This window comes from Suillus discolor, assembly GCF_016758755.1.
Source record: "Suillus discolor strain FC423 chromosome Unknown F5147scaffold_97, whole genome shotgun sequence".
NCBI classification, from domain to species: Eukaryota; Fungi; Basidiomycota; class Agaricomycetes; order Boletales; family Suillaceae; genus Suillus; species Suillus discolor.
The window spans coordinates 110,037-130,198 of NW_024541344.1; the positions used below are offsets into that span (position 1 = coordinate 110,037).

Below are 20,162 nucleotides of genomic sequence, written 5' to 3' on the forward strand. Positions count from 1 at the left end.
AGTCATTTCATATTCTTGCCTGATTTTCCTGATTCTGGCTCCATAAGGGGCGCTCTTTGCTTCCCTTTCTGTCCTCCCTGTTGCTTGGCCGCCTGCTTTGCATTACATTGGGTACGAGCCTTGACCTCCTGAGGAAGTTCATGGGTTTCATAGGCGGAACAAACAGTGGCCTTGAAATGACGAAACTGATGGCCGACCGCTGTAGTTACTTCATCCATTATTTCTAAGGTTGGCTCAGAGTGCAAACAGAGCTTAGCCAACCCGTGCCAATGAGCCATGGTATATAACAACCGAAGGACAGTGCTGTTGTGTGGTTCTGGAAGAAGGCAGTCGAATACAGGGATCGAGCACTTTATTTAAGTGACGTCAGGCCACGAACTTCATTGATGATCAACTCATACCTGGAGGAGGTCTTCAAAATTCCGGGCCGCCATTCGTTTCATCTTGGAAGAGTTTGTGGAGAACTTTTGGATGGTAGCTGGGCCAAACATCGGAATTTGCCTATATCTGGTGGAGGTGGTCAATGTGAGATGAGCAATGCAAGATGATGGACCTTACCTCTGGTCTAATGTATGTATAAGGCTCTTGCCATGCGCTGATATGATACGCAACAAGTGCTTAAAGAGCATCTTCCAAATGCCAATCTCAAACTCGTGTAGTAGATCTACCACAAGCGCATGAAAGATATTGAAACCCAAACGACTCAGGCGGTCTGAAAATACATTCTAACAGATTGTTAGTCATTGTCAGTGATAGAAATTTAAGACTTACGGAGGTGGGAACCCACGACTGTGGCTTAAGAATGTGTTCTACAGGTGCGCTACCAACCGCATAGTTCTGCTCATAAATCAGCAAGCACACTTCACTAACCATCTTTCTTCTTCTTTCATCATCACATCCCAGAGTGACACTCTGTGTTCTATCCTGGGGCATACCCATGTTTTGTATCCGTTCCTTGGGGATCAGGCAACGGGGACACGGACAACCTCCTAGATTTCGAACCGTTGCTACAAGTACTCTAGGAAAATAAAATTCAGTGTAATTCAATGTGATAGTTTAGTTTACTTACTTTCTGCTGAATAAGTGAAGATCCTGGGGTAGAATCTGTGCTGAATACCATCACAACAAAGAACAACGATCCCATGCTCGTATGCCTCCAAAAATTCATCATCTAACAATATTTTACACTGTTCATGGAAGAACTCTCTGTGACAGTGTGTTGCGCACTTGCTATTGATTCCATTAGTGCCTGCAAAATTTTTGAATGAATCAGGAAGCTAGTAACATATTTAAGTATACCTTATATCAAACTCTGTATGAACACGTACCATTTCAAAGTAAGCAATGTGATTGCTCAAATTGCATGAGGGCTTGCAGTGGCGATACTTCGACTCATTACCAAAGTACATATAGGTAGGCCATAGTTTAGCATTGCCAAAGGAAGTGACTTGCATTGCGTCCGACCAAAACATAAGGCCAGCTATAACCCGGGGTAAGTCACATTCAGGTTCCCTGGGTGATTCTTGCAAGTCGCTGTGAGCTTCATGAAAGGCTACGGATGTGTACAGATCCCCATAGATGGAGACTTCGCCATCCAGATGGCGAGGAGCCCAGCGCAGTTGATATGGCTCATAATGAAATAGCATGTCATCTCTGGCCTTAGCAAGCTTTTCCCGCAAGACAGCGACAAGGGAGCGATGATATAAATGTGCAGCTTCATAAAGTCGTGGGCCTGGTATTTCGGCGGTACGTGAAAATGGCACCTGGATAGTGATGGCTGTCCTTTTCCATCCCACATCTTCGTCCTCCCATTCTTCTCCATCTTCCTCATCGTACTCATTGGTTCCCAGTTGAGAATTGATCTTTTTCCAACAAGTGGAACTTATGTCAGCAGCATTGAAAGTACTGCTGCCCAAGATCTGCAACAGTTTTTCATAGTCCCCTTGGGACTTTTGCAAACCATGATTCCAGTACCAATCACCAAGCTCGAAGGATGAGCGATTGGGATAGGGGTGATATTGAGAGTTGTTAGTGGAAGCGACAGGTGCATGTGGTCCTTCGATGGCTTCAGGGCTGCCTGGTATAAATGAGAGGTCTGTTATAGTGATGTACTCCTCTGGATCATGGGATGGTACCTTCGAGGAGAAGTATTGCCATACTAGCCCGAAAATATTGGGAGGGGTTCGAAATACAGCACTAACTAGTGAAGCAGGTTGTTCTGAAACAATGAGAGACCCCACAGATTCTGGCAGCCGTTTGCGAACTTCCAAAGGTACAGTTGGTGGAGGCTGAGGGAGCACGTCCCTGAACCGCATGGGCAACTGGTAATTCTTGTGCCTAGGACGGCACTGTGCCAAACTCATGTCATCTTCTTTATCTATCTGCTCTCCCTCACAGTCAGGGGTCACATCGCTTCCTGTGACGAGCGATGGGAGGGGTAGAGGAACAACTGGAACTTCAGGATGTTGTGATGCTGTAAAAGCCTCGACTTGACCAGAGGTAAAATGGCCAGTGAATGATGCTTCATTCAATTCAACGAGTCCCGCAGGCCTAATCTCATCTGGTGAGATGCACGGCTTTTTCCTATGGCTTAGAAGCTCCTTGACAGAGGACATCACTGATGAAAGACGCTTTCTCGCTTGAGAGCATGAGTGCTGATGTTGGCTAAAATAGTGTTGCTCTGTAAAAGTGCGCTTGCAAACGCAGATGTAACGAGAAACTGACATTAAGGACAGACTGCAGGATTTGTGATCAATAAATCCAATATGATGGCGTAATCGTAACCAAGTAGCTGGACAGACAGCGGTTGGGCTAGCCGAGCTGCTGAAACCGCTGACTGGGTAACTCAAAATAGTGATTGCGCAATAGCTGTCCATCGAAAGAACTGCAGGACTGTATAAAGACTCTGTAAGTTCAAGGCATCTACATCTGCAAGCCGTAAAATGACCGTACCTTCGTCTCCATCCTCTACATGCTCAGAGCTTGAACCAATGGAATCCACAGCTGACCACAAAGTAGTCAGACAGCTGGTCCAGATTTTGACTTGTCATCACGGTATATTGCATCATCATGGCCAAACTGAAGAACTGGCGACGTATCAGTGGTAAGTTGATTTTAGGGGAAGGTGCCATACACTGACGTACTCACTGAAAGGCCAACTGATCACCAGGGGCAAAAAATACACCCATCACAATTTGATGCTTATCGCCGGAAGTGTGCGTTCCGCTACCCTTGTTGCCTTTGTGCCAGGGGTGGTAGCTATGTTGAGACTGCAATACTTCTGCAAACTAGAGGACCAAATCTAGGGCAGTATGTTGCTGAATGTGCGACCAGTACTCGTGGCTACTTGTGCAAGTTGCTGATTTCAATATGCAGACTGGCGGATCTGATATTTAATACAGTGAATATAGAAAAATTCTTTGGGAGAGCCTGTGTACCAGCTATGTATTATCCTCGGAGAGGTGTAGGCCATCTACCAATAGACTGATTGACGTAGCTATAGCGCACATATCAATATCTAATCCTGATTTCGAAATTTAACTCACACCATCAACAATGGGTCATGACTTCCAACCACAAGATATGTCGAGTACAATTCGAAAAGATTTTGTCATGACATGCCAGCACTTCTAACACTCCAGTCTGTTACAGGGATCTGTAACACCTACTAGAGCCCCAGCTCTCCCTACGCCTGCCCCCGCTCTGCTAGACTCCCCGCGCGGCGGTGCGCCGCCTGCGCCTAGAAAGACAGCGGTCTGGACCGCGATGACCCCGCCCCCTGGCGCTATGACTCCGCCCCTGGCCTAGACGGCCTTGTACCTGATCCATGGAGGCTGTACGCCTCATGGTCACCCTAGATCAGCGCATGTATACAGCATGTCGCTTCATGAAGATCCGGAGCGCCCTTGGCGCCTCATGTAGGAAACCTGGAGCGCTTCCACGCGCCTCCTGTTGATTGCGCAGTCGCACTTGGCGCTGCATGTATGATCAGAGGCTAAGCCTCATGTACTTTATCTAACCTCATGTCTAGCTATCTTAGATTAGCGATATACTATAGATTATAGACTGAGCTTGAACGCCTACATACACTATGTATAAATAGACACATTGTTGTAGATTATACTTCACTTTAATCTACTAGGTTCATCCCAGAACTCGCTCATCTAAGCCTACCAGCTTCCTTGTGAGACCGCACTTCTAAGTCGCCCCCATACGACTTAGCACGTATCCGCTAGCCCTGCATCTCGACGAGCGCCATCTTACCGAGATCGCCGGAGGAATCCTTGACGTTCCGTCAAGGCTAGACCACGCTCAGCTTCAGTAGACTCACTTGAGTCGTCGCTGAGAAGACCTATCCTAGTTCGCACACGCCGACCTACAGTCGACGTAACACAGTCACTCCCTCCGGGACAACTTCTTGGACTCAAACTTCCTTCACGAGTCCAGGCGTCTCACATACCACCCTACGCCCTTGGCTTTTCCAATTCGAGGCACCAGATATCATGACACAGCCTGTCACTTCGCGTAACATGGGTTAGGGTATTGTGGCACAGGGTCCAGAAAATTTCTGCACTGCCCATCTTTCATCAGCCTGAATATTTTGTGAAGTTGTTGATCACTGGAATGAAGCACCTTACTATTGTTGTCATCATAGCTGGCATATCATAGTACTTGTTCATCATTTCAAGTTTGCAGAATCAAGTTTCGACTGTCCAACGTTACTGAGGCGCGTCCGCAGTAGACAATGCCTTCACTGGACTCGCAAGTCTATGAGGCGAACATTTATACACATGGTCAACTACATTACAGTTATTGCCTGCATACTCAGCTTGTTACGCTGACCGTCGGTCGGCGTGTGCGAACTAGGATAGGTCTTCTCAGCGACGACTCGAGTGAGTCTACTGAAGCTGAGCGTGGTCTGGCCTTGACGGAACGTCAAGGATTCCTCCGGCGATCTCGGTAAGACGGCGCTCGTCGAGATGCAGGGCTAGCGGATACGTGCTAAGTCATATGGGGGCGACTTAGAAGTGCGGTCTCACACAAGGAAGCTGGTAAGCTTAGATGAGCAAGTTCTGGGGATGAACCTAGTAGATTAAAGTAAAGTCTAAGTACAATAATCTGTGTCTACTTATAGGGAAGTACTACAAGTATTCTAGCTCAGTCTGTAATCAATAGTATATCGTAAATCTATGATAGCCAGACATGAGGTTCAGATAAGATACATGAGGCTTACCCTCTGATCAAGCATGCTGCGCCAAGGGCAGCTGCGCATAGGTACAGGAAGCGCCAAGCACGCTCCAGATCTTCATGAAGCGACATGCGGTATGCATGCGCTGATCTAGGGTGACCATGAGGCGTACAGCCTCCATGGTTCAGGTACAAGGCTATCTAGGCCAGGGGCGGGGTCATAGCGCCAGGGGCGGGGTCACAGCGGTCCAGACCACTGTCTTTCTAGGCGCGGGCGGCGCACCGCCGCGCGGGGAGTCTAGCAGAGCGGGGGCAGGCATAGGGAGAGCTGGGGCTCTAGTAGGTGTTACAGATCCCTGTAACACAGCTGGGAAGTTGTTAGGTCGGAAAACTTCACAAGTTTGAGGAGGAGTGGTTTATATATTGACTGACTATATAAATCAAACTTTGCTGGCAGCAGCCGAATGAATACCTGGCCATCTATATCTAGTGCCTACATGGCAAGCCCAACAATTTGTAAATCTGATGTCTAAATTCAGAAATATTAGCGTAATGTATATATGACATAAAATGTATGGTTTTCGTGCTGTGTATGGATTACATATAAAGCATTATATCGTACGGACATAATGGGCCCCAGTGATGGGAATGCCTCGGATAGAAAAAAGGGAACCAATAAAATATACTGCGTAACAGAATCGAACTCACACACTACGCAACTTTGCCAACTGAAGCAAGCGATACTACCGCAACACCACAAGGCCTTGCTTTGGTAGATGCCCACCAAATACATAGCATGCTTTGCAAATCACTTGTGCAAGGCTCTGCTGTCTGAATTTCTTGAAGCACTGAGGAACACTCATATGATACATCAAGACACTCATTTAAACTATTTTCACAAGAGCTGAGTGTTGTGGTGGTTGTGTGTGCTGAGGACATCAGACTACCAATGACTTAGCAGAATTTGTGCAAAGGACGTAGAAGCACGATATGTATTATGTAGGCTGTTGTCACCCAACAGCCTAGTAGTGTTGTGGTATTGTTGGAATATTAGTATTGTCAGATGTTGTGGACGTTGTGGGTTTGATTCTGTCAGCACATATTTTTTCTTTTATTGTTCAATTTGTGTTTTTCTTTTCTGCAACACAGCCACATGTCCATTATGTCTGTACGATATCATGACATCCATGATATAATCCTTATGTATTGGCTGGGATGTCACATGGATGGTTTTCGTGTTACATAAAATTTACAAAAAGTTGGGTTTGCCGTGTAGACAATCGTCAACAAAATGTCACACCCTGTCACAGTTAGTACATTTGAGCCTGACTTGGACTCGGACTCCGAGGAGTCAGACTCAGCCACTGTCTACTACTAGTAGTACTAGTATGAGGGTCTTTAGTTCAAATCCGTGTTATTTTTTTTTTGGGGGGAGGGTTCTTGTGCACATTGGCACTTGATTGCATGGGCCCGCCGGCCTGGGTGAGCCTGAGAGTCAGACTCGGATGCACTTGAATTGCATCCACAGGATCACTGGCAAATCATGTTCCGTTCTTTTGCCAGTGGGTGTTAGATATTTGAAGCACAAATATGTATACAAATACATTGTAGTCAAATGATCCTGATGGCCACTTTGAATGACTTCAAAAGGGCTAGATTAATGAACTGCCACACAGATGAGAATCGCAGTGTTCAAATATTGAATTGATGTATAGTACTATGGGTACTAGTACTATATGGTCCATTACTACATAGTGTTTTGTGCATGTTGCACAAGACATATCTGATCAAAATGTAAGGTAATAGTATTGGAACCATTAAATGTAAACTGAGCAGTTTTTTTACCAATGCTACACTGTGAAATAGTCAGAATCTGACCGTAATAATCGCCGTCTAGAATGAGACATTATTGTTTTCTTTTTCGTGGAGGAGCTGGGCTCAGATCCTTGGCGGGGATATGGTAATGTTCAAGTGCAGCACCTGCACGACTGGATGTACAAGATACTGCAATGCAACCTTTGGGTGCGGGTCCATTCGCACCGCAGAATGGATCAGGACAGGCTGATGATACGAATCGTTTGTAAAACTTGGCATGATCAAAGCTCAGTGAAACTGTAAACATCGCGTGATATGTAAGGAATAGCGAAGAAAACTCCTTGCTCATAAACCAAGGTAGAGGGCCTATAATAAAATGAGCAAAAGTTGTTGTGATACCTCTGGGACGGACTCACCACTGTCTTTGAGCTGCTCCACTCTAGCATCTATGCCATCCTGAATGTCCTGTGCATCAACAGTCCATGGGTTGGTTGTCAATGAGCTGAGATTGACGCCCGATGACGGATCATTCAAGTTCGCACCATCGATATCCTGTGTGAGATTCCAGGCAGTCCAATTAGATGATGATGGGTTGTGAGCTGCACTAATAGAATTAGACGAATCAGAGGGAACTGCCAGCGGGACAGGAGGGGGCGTGATGCATCTTCATGGTTGTAATGCCAAGTAAGATCTCTTTCGCATGGCGCAGAATGCTATTAAGTCCGATTCTCCTAGCATGGGACCATTTAATCTCATTCCATACCTGAACAGCAATGAAAAATTAATAAATGACGACAACAGTACTATGTGCGCTGCTCACCTGGTTACAACGTCTTGGCATTTGAATGTGGTGCGTGCCTGCCCATTGATAGCAACAGTGCAATTCTCACCGCCAATGCCATACAACGTGGCTCAGAAACCCTTTCGGTCACCTCTAACCACAAACACTTCTTGGCTGATGACATTGTTGAAAGAATCCAAGGACACGTTAAGTATTTTCATCACAAATCCAATTGGGACGTCGATCTGTTTCAAGTCAGATATGCCTGTGTCAAGTTGAATTTCACTCACAAGCGAGTGATCACTCTCAGAAAGTAGTGTTAGGCGAGCCTTTGGGAAGTCAACACTCTGCACAATCCCTTTCGTCTGGTACTCCGGCCCACGCGCGACCCTTACAACATCTCCAGGCTTGAGGTCATAACCTTTTTCCTTGGTAAATTTAATTGTCTGGGGTAGGCGTGTCCGCTGGACAAATGCCACAGGAATTTGAATACTTGGAGGTCCTGAATAGTACTCTGTATAATGCAAAGTCGACGTCTGAGGAGACTCGTCCTGGAACCACAGCTGGGTTCCTCCAATAGCCTGAGGCCCAGGAGACCAGGTCACGATGCCCTGCTTCCCCATGTGTTCTCCCACAAGAACTTCTATATAATCTCCAATTTCTATGGATTGAGACTCAGGGGGAGGTTCAAAATGTTGATACAATGGCAGATGTGACTGCATCGTGCAAGTCTGGTAATGATGATCCAAATAATATCTTGAAACTTGCACCTATGCACCGAGCGTTAGTTGTAGATTTTCTATTCGCACAAAAAATTACCTTCTCCATGGAGACCCCTTGGCAAAGACGAAACAAATCCTTGTCCATTTGAATGACATGGCCTTCTAAACCCAGGTATGAACCTGCTACGACCCGAACCGCGTCCCTGACCCAAAAAACACGCTCCACATCCTCAAGTCGAGCTTCCAGCTCTTCCCGATGTCCGTCGAGGGTTGATTTGATGCATGCGGAGCCACCAAACCCATGGTTTATTGACACGACTGTGCCAATCTCTGATGGAACTGCTCCTGTGATGATCCTAACCGCATCTCCCACATGCAGAAACTGCTTGGAGAATGCCACAATGGATTTCTTGATGAAGGGTGTGTCAAACCCTGACTGCAGATGTAGTCTAATGTCATCAGCGTGGGGACAAGCAACAACTTCTAGTTGATAGCGGTGGAATTTCCTAAGGAGCAGTCCCCTGTAGTATCGCTGTCCTTTGTATGAGCATCCTATAATTTCACCATTGCGAATGATATCTGTAACTTCATTGTCCACCAGAAGGTGAGAACGGTCAAGCAGAGCTTCACATCCTGAAAGCATTGGATAGGGAAACTCTCGAGTGACGACTAAGACATCGACAAAAAGGTCTGACTGGTCTGGGTCGAAGACATAGCCTGTGACTCCCTTGTACATGCCAGATTTGACTCTTACCCACAAGGGGTTGGGAAATTTGATGGTCGAGCGTTCCACCGCAACACATTCTTTATCTGAGATGCGATAGTAGTCTTTTACTGAGAACTTATGTGAAGCTGGAAGGGAGGATGCAATCGTTCTAGGACTATCTGAGACCACATAGAGCTGCCCCAGCAACCAAAGCGACATGGTCACAGGGAATCCTTTACTATGAAGATGTTCAGCAATATAAACCGTAGCAGTTCCTAGGAAGTGATGAGGAACATAGTACATGATGAACCAATAGACATACTATGGACATGCAGGAGATACATTCAACTCTCGAGTGTGGCAGGGGACCAGGCTGCTCTGTGAGAGATGCGGCTTCTTGAGGAGCTGGAGACCTTTGTCGTGTTGTTGTAGATCTCATCAATCCTTTTGGATAACGTATCCTTGGCTGACGGTCCTGGAATGGATGTAACCTTTGGCAATCAAGCAGAAGAGCCAACCTGATCCTGTGTGTCGTAGTCACCATCTTCCTCTTCCTCCTCTTCGCTGTCTCCCTCGTTTGCCTCAATGTCGAGATACATATTCTTCCGCTACAATTTTTTGGTATGCATTCAGTAGATGTGAAAAAAAAATCACTTACAGGGCGGGGTCGACGGGGTATGTACTTCTTCCTTAAGAGCTCAAGATTTCTCAAACATGCTCCAACATTGTGTTCACCAGAGAAAAGCATGGTTTTGGCATCCTTCCAATCGTCCGCAGAGTATTGATCGCCGAGGTAAGATGAAAGTTTCTCTTCCATCTCACTGTAACTCATTTCGGTTTCGAGGAATTGAGCTAGAATGTGCCATGTGCCTCGATCCGCCAGCGGTGATGGCGCTGCATTAGAAGTGCCTGTACAATGATGTTCACACTTAGCTATGACAAGAACAACTTGGATGGCCCGGGTTATATGACGAGTCTTGGCTTACCTTCATGAGTTCTGCTTCACATGCGCTTCGAAGGGGGTTCAAGTGCAGTATCACTTGGTGTGGCACATTTAGTACTACTACTAGCAGTAGTAGACATCCAAGTCATGACTCGGATTGTTCAAGTTATGATCCTGCCTGTACTCTAAATCATTAATGCCCTACTAGTATAAGGAAGCCAAAACATAACATACTGACGATAACTTGAACTTAGTCTATTCAAAGGTCTATCCTATGTTGTATACTAGGTCATGGTATGATTGATGTAGATAGAGAGAGCAGAAAGAAGACCTACGAATGTGCATAATCAGAATTTATAGTGAATGACTAATTGCGGACATACTACTTTCTGATGGTGTGAAGTGTTGTCACGGACTGTGGACCATGCACTACCACTAGCACGGCACACACAATAAACTTTTGTGGGCATTGTGGACCAATGGCATGGGTAAATAAATTGTTACGTCCACCACGATTTTGGACAATGAGTACATTAAATTTTGCCAAGTCCTGCAGCCTCACACTGCCCACATAGTACTACTAGTAGGTATAGATGCAGCTGCGACAGCTGCCAGAGTCTCAAATTGAACTAATACTAGTACTAGTATGTACTACTACTACTCTACATAGTCACATGAAACCATACAATTTAATAATAATAACAGAATGTGTATGATCGAAGTCGAAGAGAGACTTCCACGGCAAGCACCGCACAGTTGATATACTGAATGACTACATATTCAGACCCAGGCTGGAAATGCCCGATTACTAAGTGAGCTGAGTTTCGGCTGACTTTGAATTGTCATTCACTATATCATCTGCGTCATTTCCTTCAGAGGATTTCTTTCCAAACCTCCATCTCACATTGCCGATATGTTACCTCTTATTTTCTGTGTTCTATTATCGCATATATATTATTGAAATACCGATTCTTGAGTCTCAAGCATAGAGAGAAGCTTTCTCATCTGAAGCGTTGGACGTATAGTTAGTTATCATTAGTTGAAGTTAGCACAGCTACATCGAAATAACTGTTCTTTAATGACTGGTTATGAGTCTAAAAACTTTGTAAGTCTAATAAAGCGGAGGACTTGAGAACATAATAATGATTTTCCCCAACTCAGGAGTCGTTCCTTATATGGGAGCGTCGGAGCGGTCGCATTCCTTAAACTTGGTCATGTAAAGTCTGACGCCAATGAAGCCTCACAGACTGATCTGGCAGAGGGATGCATAATCTTACGATGGCCTCAAAGTGGCTCGCAACGATGAACTCACGAACTTCCTGCACCTCTGGAATTCAGTTCATCTAGGTCGTAACATTCTCCCATAACCTCGCGGCGTAGCATAGCAGACACTACATTCAAGTATCATAGCAGCTTTGCATGTGATAGGTTGCGGCCTCCAAATCAGTAAGTAGCCCTCATGTTTAGTACGCCCATTAGATTGAATTGAGCTCAATTGTGATGTAAAGACAACAAATACTCCCAGGAACCAGCCACGCAAGCGTAATACTTTCACAAGCTGAACTCCAGTATTGTTGTCGCTTGAATGCTAATGACCCGGGAGAAGAACAGGCATGAATCAATGGTAAGTCGAATAATTATGGATGGCCATTATATTGAATTCTATGATGTGTAGTAGGGTGCCACGAATATCCATGGGCAAGTCCATTCATGAGACACTTGGTCTCTTGTCAGTGACACAATTATTGTCCTCAAGTATAGGTTCCTATATCCACAAGGGTTTGACTGTTCCAACCCAGATGTCTGGAGCCCTGGTCATCATGAACCATTATAGCGATCATGGGTGTATGTGATTTATATTGGTAGCTCTTACTTCTGACACCAAGTGCGAGTCAGCATTCAACTGTTGACCTGGACAACCTTGGTATTTTACAGAGTTCCAGGACGGTTCTTTCGATGCTTGGGGCCCAATGGTGACCAGGTAAATCATTGGTATACGCCTTTGTTGAGCCTTCACCTGACCTTCCTATCAGCTTATGATCAATGCCACATACTACTCACGGGATTCAATTTCTAGAATGTCTTCAAGCTTAATGTTTTGACGTCTAACTTGAAACCAATCAACTACATGATATACGGACAAGCCTTACATTCTCGTTTGTTAAAAAACAGGTATGTTCCCTTATCCTAAATTCTTACTTAATGATTCACACTCGGACATGATGTCTGCTCAACTCAAAGCCTTCTCTTCCAGTTCTAATACTTGTTATCACTGTCTACACAGCTGGAAAAGAAGGTAGGAGAGGGAGCACCGTATGGAATTTGAGGGGGGTGAGTCATGTGGATGTTAGAGGGCATGTGGTATTCGAGGTTGTTGGTGTGGTAGTATTCTTCCAGCCATCTATCTCTGTACATTGGCACCTTTTCTGAAAGGTAAGCAGCATTGTTTTCCGCGTTCCTTAAGTGTTCCTTGACGAGTCGTAGCTCAGATTCTTCGCTTATGCATTGTTCGTTGGAGACTAGGTCCCTTTCAGTACAAATTTCCCGCATCAGAATATTAAATCTCACCCGTAGTCTGTGTCCCCATATCAATCAGATTTCTGTTTTGATGGATTTGCCTGTATGCTAAGTCTTTTTGAGTTGATCTGTATCAACTCACTCACTTGCAATCGATGCCGACTTGTATGTCTTTTGCGTCATTGATGCCTCTCAGCTCACCTGATGATGACAGTTGAATCCTGTAAGGTTCATCTGTTCAAAAATTTTGTAGCACATGTCGCATTAAAGAAGTCACCTGAACGTGACATTTTTTTCGACGTGGAAGCATTGTTGGAAACTTTTTCGCGAGGGTGAGTCCGGCATTGGTGGGCTGCTATGCATGATGCTCATAATTGTGGCAACAGTGCCAACTTGACTTATGTATAAATGTACGATGCTGTCATCTGAGGCAATGCACCGCTGTCGGTGCCAGGATAGCGGTTTTTTTTTAGTTCCGAAATGAATAACGATCGAACCATGCTATCAATGCTGTTATGATATCTGCAGCGGACGAAAAGTAAATTTTCCGCTACTTCCTATCCGATGGTATATAAACCGTCTCATGTAGCCACTGATACTTCAGCCTCCCAATTCCTAAACTTGAGTATGAGTGATGATGAAAATCGTCCGTCTGTTGAACCTTTGCGCAAGCGTAGTGGTTCAGCACTCCGTTCGGGCCCGCGTAAAAAGGCGTAGGTGTTTGACATATTATAATCCTACCATTCTGACTCTCCTTCAACAAGGACTTCATCGAACCCCCTTGTTCTGCATGGTCGACATTTTGGCTGTACTGTGTTTGCAATGTGCAACTATCCTGCCCTTCTGACCGCAGGTATACTCCGACTCGAAGAACTACGAGACTCTTCGATCAAGGATTATCCTGCGGAGTGAGTGTAATTTTGACATTTCAATGCCAGCACCCCCTTACATCCCTTTCAATTTTAGTGTTCGCCGGGAACACAGGGTATTTGTGGAATTAATAGATTCCTACCCTGGTCTTTTAGATCGTCTGACGAATGACGAAGAAGAGGACATCATTCATGTGGGAGAACTGGTAAGTTTTTGATACTGTAATGTCATCATCACAATCACCTTCTGGCAGATGGGTAAAGGAGCATCTGGTGCGCGAGGCAATGACACCAAGACTCTTAAATCTGCCATCCTCAAATGGCTTGTTCCTAGAGGACAGCCACTTATTCCACCTCTTGCCCGAAATATCAAATCTGACCATGGCTTCAATCATGAAGTGACTGGCGTGTTGCTCTGCCCAGCAGGCCTTGACTGGTCAAATGCAGAGTAAGTGTTTTTACCATTCAATCACCTACTCATCAAATCACTTGCCAGAACCAAGCAGAGCCTCAAAAGTGGTGAAACTGCAGTTCGTGGTGATCAGTGGCCAATTTTTCTTTATGCTGGGTATGTCTATGATCCTGAAGATCCTTGGACTGGTTTACTTAGGAGCAAGATACTCATCTTCGTAAGTTTTTTTCGGCCATAAATTTACCACTCATTACAAGGTTTTTTTTTGGCAGGGTTTCAAGCATGTCTTTACGTCTCCGAGCTCCGTGGATAAGGAGCCAAAAGCTACATGCTCCAGAAATGCATATCTCCACAGCATGAAGTCTGTAACTAAAGGGTCCTTGGCTTATATTGCCATGCAGGCATGTCAAAAACTTGACAATTTATGCCTGCCTGCTGATTAATCTTTAGATTCGGTTTTCATTAAGCTCGTCGTCTGTATTTTCGCATACCGACACAGTTACAGACTCTGAGAATTTTTATCACAGCATTCTTGATCTGTTGGAAGATCCTGATGAAAGTCAGGAAGTAGTTGACTTGATGACATGGTGGACTCAGTTCGTGATCAACTTCATTCTCTAACTCTCAAGTCAATGTCTTTTACAGTCGTATCTTCCCCAATTCCACCTCTTCACAGCGATGTATAAGCAAAAACAGTGCACTATCTAAAATTCGGGAGAAACATGTGGTACTTCGAGAACAAGCTGCTATGGGTAGTACTTAATTCATTATTGTTGTTACCGCAGTGTCTGTACTAACACCTGATATCCTAATGCCACTTATGAATGAACAAGATGTTAAATTATCTACTCCTTCTGTCGTTATATCACATAAGAATCCCAATGTAAATATATACTATGCTTGACCAAAATATCACCAACCTGCTGCAGCGAGATAACTTGATGTCAGAGCTTAACTTATTGTTCATAATGATGGATTTTGTTGTTAGAAGCTACCCATGTAACATAAGGTGTGTTTGGTGGAAGGTCTACAGCTTGCTATGGTGTGGTAATCGAATATCATATCCCAGCACATTTTGAGCTATTAAAGATCCTGCCACCAGAAGCTATCCATGTAACAGTAGCTGTCTCTGATAGATGATTAACAATTTGCTGTGGCATGGCAACTGGATGTCATACCCTGGTACACTATCAGCAATTTTAGAGCTTGCCATGAGAAGCTGCCCATATAAAGGTAGACATATGGGGGGAATAATCAGCACCTTGCTACAGCTTGATAATCTAGTGTCATGCTTAAGCACACAGTCAGCAATTGTAAATCCTATTATCAGAGGCTGCTTATATAACAGTAGCCATATTTGATAGAAGATCAGCAATTTGCTGTGGCATGACAACTAAATGTTATACCTTGACATACTATCAGTAATTATAGGTCTTGCCATGGGAATCTGCCTATGTAAATTCAGATACATTGGGGTGATAGTCAGCACCTTGCCACAGTATGATAATCTAGTGTCATGCCCAAGCATACAGTCAGCAATTGTGGATCCTGCCACCAAAGGCTGCCTATATAACAGTAGCTGTCTTTGGTGGAATATCAACAACTTGCTGTGGCATGACAACTAAATATCATACCTTGATATACTGTCAGTAATTATAGATCTTGCCATCGGAACCTGCCTATGTAAATCCAGACACATTGGGGTGATAGTCAGCATCTTGCCATAGCATGATAATCTAGTGTCATGTCCAAGCATACAGTCAGCAATTGTGGATCCTGTCACCAAAGGCTACCTATATAACAGTAGCTGTCTTTGGTGGAATATCAACAACTTGCTGTGGCATGACAACTAAATGTCATACCTTGACACACTATCAGTAATTACAGATTTTGCCACTGGAATCTGCCTATATAAAGCCAGACATATTGGAGTGATAATCAGCATCTTGCTATAGCATGATAATCTAGCATAATGTGCCAGCACACTGTCAGTGATTATATATTCTGCAGTTGGAAGCTGCCTATGTAAAAGTAGATTAATTTAACAATAACACAACAATATGCTAGTAGATCATAACTTGGTACTATAGGTCAGTCAATATTATATTCTACGTAAGTTCGAGGCATGAGAACGCGTGTAGAATTGAGTCTATGCGGCAACACAGCTGTTTTGGACTTTCATCTTTCTTGCTTCGTACCACTACGTACTACTCACAAGTGCTCTACTGCTCGACTACACTCTCATTTTGTCGCTCCCACCCACCACTCCCTTTAGCAGCAACATGCGTCTCGTCGCAGAGTGACCATGAATGACATTTTAATGATTAGATCAATACATACTCGACACATCTTTTCGACTAATGAATTTTCTGCATGAAAACTTCCGTTCTGTGAGCTGCTATGGCCTGCCTGCCCTCACGGCTCACCCTGGACTCTTTTATGCAGGGTCGAAACAATGTTTCGGGTCGAAAAACCCTTCGGGTTTTCAGCCCAAATAGCGTCAATACGTACCAGTCTTTACGATTTGTAAATCAGATTCTTTCGTCGAATTATTCATCTGATTTCTTTCCATGCAACGAAAAAACTAACAGCAATGCATAGATTATAGCAGTGGGAGATCCCACCAGTGTAGTCTGCCTATTCATTTCTTTATCATGTGGTTTACAATTGTGATAAATATTGTTGATATTATACATTAAATAAAGCTAGCTAAATTCTTGTCATACTCTGGTCAAATGCCTGATGTCTTCGCCCCAATAACGGTTAATATGAGCTGCTTTTTGTGTGGGGTCAAGAACTAGCGTAGTAACATAAGACTCAATCATTAGTATGCGGGCAAACAACACAAATGATGACAGACATACACATTGACATTATGTGAGCATCTGAGTGAGCTGATTTCGTGTAATATTCCGAAATCTTGGCGATGCCAGCATCCAATGCATCATGAAAATCGATGTACTTGAGTCGTCCAGAACAGGAGGACCATGCATTATGCAGTCCTTCGACTGCAGGCAATGCTAAGTGCAGTGTTGGTCCCTGGTCTGTCGAAAATGAGTGCTGCGCCAATTCTGCAAACTGATTCACATGAGCAGGAGTAGTCAAAATAATACAAAAACTTACACCAAGGAGGAAGAGAGGTTCCTGGACATGAGTCCATTCCTTGTCAGACAGCTCCAAGTGAGCAAGTTTTTTGTGCCGGCAGACATCCTTTTCTTGTAATGCAAGTTGACCAACAAAATAATTTATGTCCTAATGGAAGGGTGAGGACAAGGGGACAATGCAAGTGGTAAGACACACATCTTGAAGTTCATATGCTCGACGCAGCATCACAAAGGTAGATGACCATCGAACCTTCATATCAAGGAGGAGTTGCCGAGGATTGATGACAGGAATATGGCCATCCTCCTCATGCAGTTGAATCTTGCGGAAAATTTCCTTGCGGGAGGCTGAAGAACGTTCCTAGTTCACAAAATGATCAGCTGTGTCAACAGATAGTTAAAATCAACACAAACCTTGACTGAAATTGGCCGGATAAGGCCAACTTCATCTCGTTGCCCATCACACAATGCAACAAGGTCATCATCTGGCTTGGTAGCATCAACATGCTTCGATTGGCTGTGGGTTGTGAGGAGAGCTTGTGTGGCGAGATTGATTATATGTGCAAGGCACCTGATTGAGTATGAATTAATAGAATCAATATCACGATTCATGAAATAACAAACTTACCTGAGCTGCCGTTTCTTGTGATCATATTTCTTTTTGGTGTGATCTTCAATATGCTTACCGAAGTATTCCATCATGGTGTCATTATTCATCGCATTGTCGCATGTAACATACCCAACCTACCAGCACACTGTTGAGAGCCTCGTAGTTAACATGAAAATATACTACATACCTTGTGAGCCACACCAACTTGCTTGACAACTTTGAACAGTGCTTGACCAAGGCGCTTGCCATTGTGGGCATTGTTCAAGCAGGTGAAACCGAGAAGTGCACTCTCTACCTTCCAGACACCAAGACTGAGTTCTTCAACCCAGTGGCCAGTCACTGCGAAGTATCCTTCTGTGTTCTCCGCCTGCCAGGCATCGCAGGTCATATTGACACAGCCCTTCACAGCTTCACTCTATGCATGGGAAGGTAAGTTCAATAATTTGAATCACAGAATGCTAGTATACACGCACCAATAACCTCTTGCAAAGGTTTGTGAGGTTCTGCTTGAATAAGTCGATGATAGCGCGTCATGTCTGTCTGCGATCAGATAATTTGACACCATTTGTTGTACGCACAGCAATGTCAATCATATTCTTGAATGCTGGGTGTTCGAGTGCATCAATGGGCTTGAGATGATACAAAAGTGAGTAAATCATGTGAAAAATGATGCAGAAATCAAACTACCTGATCAGTTGCTGTCAACCATTCAACTGCAGCATCTCAAAACAGGGCATCAGAATATGGAACAATATGGGCCTTTGGCTCATGCTCCTCTAAGTGACCGTCTATGTTTATCTGCTTGTCAGCTGCAGCTTCCTCTCACTGGCGCTTGGCATCCTTGGGAAGCATGGAGGGAAAGTCATTTTGCTTGGCCCATTTGAGATATGATGCCTGCATGTTTCAATCTGATTTTAGGCATGAAACGGAGGGTAGCAAGTAGATTACTCACCCGATGTGCAGCTTCTTGATGGCGGCACAAGGTTGTGACCTTATTGACAAATGGCACTGCCTGTCTATGTGATTTTCTGACATAAAATGAATTAACATTAAGGTTGAGTCTCAATGGGGCCACTTATGTGCATGCATTGCAGTCACAGTATCGCTTGCCATCCTTGAGGTATGAAGGTGAGAACAATGCATCAATATCACGACTGCGTTGTTCACGTTGGGGCTTCACCGGTTTGTCAATGTCCAGTACCTCAATGTCTTCAAGGAAGCCTTCAGCATCAATAACATCCGCACTGGCCAGTGCATCTGTCGTGCATTTTTGGATGCATTGTTTTGCATGTTTGATGGGGGAAGCTGCCGCAGAAGTGTCATCATCATCAGGCACAAACTCATCCGGCATGTGTTTGTGCACGTGTTTGGCTGCTGCTGCTTCGTGAGCCTTCCTGTGTGAGGAAAGTTCTAAATCAGCAGCATTATCGGCACTGAGTACCTTGGCAGTCGGAGCGCTGGCCCGTTTGGGACATGTGGGAGCTGGCGCTTGTTCAATTTCCATGTTGCTAGTGGGAGAGTTGATGCGTGGGGCCATTTAATGGCCTAGTGTGGGGTTTGGGTACCCTTCCTACATACATAGAGGTAGATTAGCATATATCTGGTACTGTACAGAATAACAGATAATGCCGTAATATGACAGGCATAAACAGGCATTTGTGAGTACTGAAAGCCAGGGCTCAAGCCTGCGGCTCAAAGCTCGAGGAAATGCAAGCCAGGCCTTGAGCCCTCTGGAGCCCTAACCTAAGGCCAGGCTCAGCTCAGCCTAAGTAGGCCCAGCTTGGTTCGGCTCAAGGCTTTGGGCTGGGTAAATTTTGGGCCGGGCCTTGCACAACACTAGCGGTGTCCCTGTGCCGACGGGTTAATTGGAGGCTATGCAGCTTACTGAACTTGAGCAGGCCAGCACAAACATACTGAAAGAGAAGTGGCAACCATTCAGCATACCCAGGGATGGGTACGACAACTTGAAGGAGAATGTAGTCCCATACACTTCTTGCACATCCAAATGGTCTGCCTCATCTACCATGGCACCCTGGTGTAGGACTTGTAGTCCTTGTAGCCTTGTAGAGGCTATTTTTGCAGTGTCTCTCAGGTCCTAGCGCAGCATGCGCTATCACTACCACAGCGCGCATCCTTCCTATTGTCGGCCGACGGCTGCGTCTCACGGCACGTGCTTCAGTTCACATCCACTTTTCGTCGGTTCCGTCGCACATCCTTCCTCTGTCCTACCCATGTCCTCCGCTTGTCCATTGGTGTGTATTTTATCTCATTCGCGTTAAACTGATTATATTTCGGAAGGTGATATCGTGTATGTTTCGTTACTTGCGTTATGGACCCTTAATACATATTACCGCCATCTTCTCGGTTCCGAACAGTGCTATGCGCACTATCATATATACCTTAGACTTATGATTTTTCATGTATCTTCTTTTTCCCGCTATCGAAATTATCATCTGTTTGCACGCATCACTCAGACTCAAAGTCTAAAACCTTCGGCCG

The 20,162-nt window shown here is 44.8% G+C and overlaps 4 protein-coding genes across 4 annotated transcripts; 2 read left to right on the plus strand and 2 right to left on the minus strand.

Annotated features, from left to right (window-relative positions):
- Positions 1-2: 2 nt before the first annotated feature.
- F5147DRAFT_780033 (uncharacterized protein) lies at positions 3-2,615 on the minus strand (the record flags this gene model as incomplete). The annotated part of the gene is made up of 5 exons (XM_041442392.1): positions 3-350; positions 402-507; positions 559-725; positions 772-837; positions 1,329-2,615. The coding sequence occupies 5 exons, from the start codon at positions 2,613-2,615 to the stop codon at positions 3-5; spliced, it is 1,974 nt and encodes a 657-aa protein (XP_041286521.1).
- Positions 2,616-3,069: 454 nt separating this feature from the next.
- F5147DRAFT_780034 (uncharacterized protein) lies at positions 3,070-3,807 on the plus strand (the record flags this gene model as incomplete). The annotated part of the gene is made up of 3 exons (XM_041442393.1): positions 3,070-3,103; positions 3,154-3,215; positions 3,652-3,807. 3 exons carry the CDS (start codon positions 3,070-3,072, stop codon positions 3,805-3,807), a joined length of 252 nt encoding a protein of 83 aa, XP_041286522.1.
- Positions 3,808-7,093: 3,286 nt separating this feature from the next.
- Positions 7,094-10,043, minus strand: F5147DRAFT_657956 (uncharacterized protein; the record flags this gene model as incomplete). Its single annotated transcript, XM_041434354.1, has 9 exons — positions 7,094-7,167; positions 7,228-7,299; positions 7,419-7,666; positions 7,823-7,860; positions 7,942-8,028; positions 8,074-8,553; positions 8,603-9,532; positions 9,730-9,819; positions 9,870-10,043. 9 exons carry the CDS (start codon positions 10,041-10,043, stop codon positions 7,094-7,096), a joined length of 2,193 nt encoding a protein of 730 aa, XP_041286523.1.
- Positions 10,044-13,298: 3,255 nt separating this feature from the next.
- F5147DRAFT_748142 (uncharacterized protein) lies at positions 13,299-14,715 on the plus strand (the record flags this gene model as incomplete). The annotated part of the gene is made up of 8 exons (XM_041440024.1): positions 13,299-13,384; positions 13,436-13,579; positions 13,638-13,746; positions 13,795-13,988; positions 14,037-14,169; positions 14,225-14,353; positions 14,403-14,548; positions 14,598-14,715. 8 exons carry the CDS (start codon positions 13,299-13,301, stop codon positions 14,713-14,715), a joined length of 1,059 nt encoding a protein of 352 aa, XP_041286524.1.
- Positions 14,716-20,162: the final 5,447 nt, after the last annotated feature.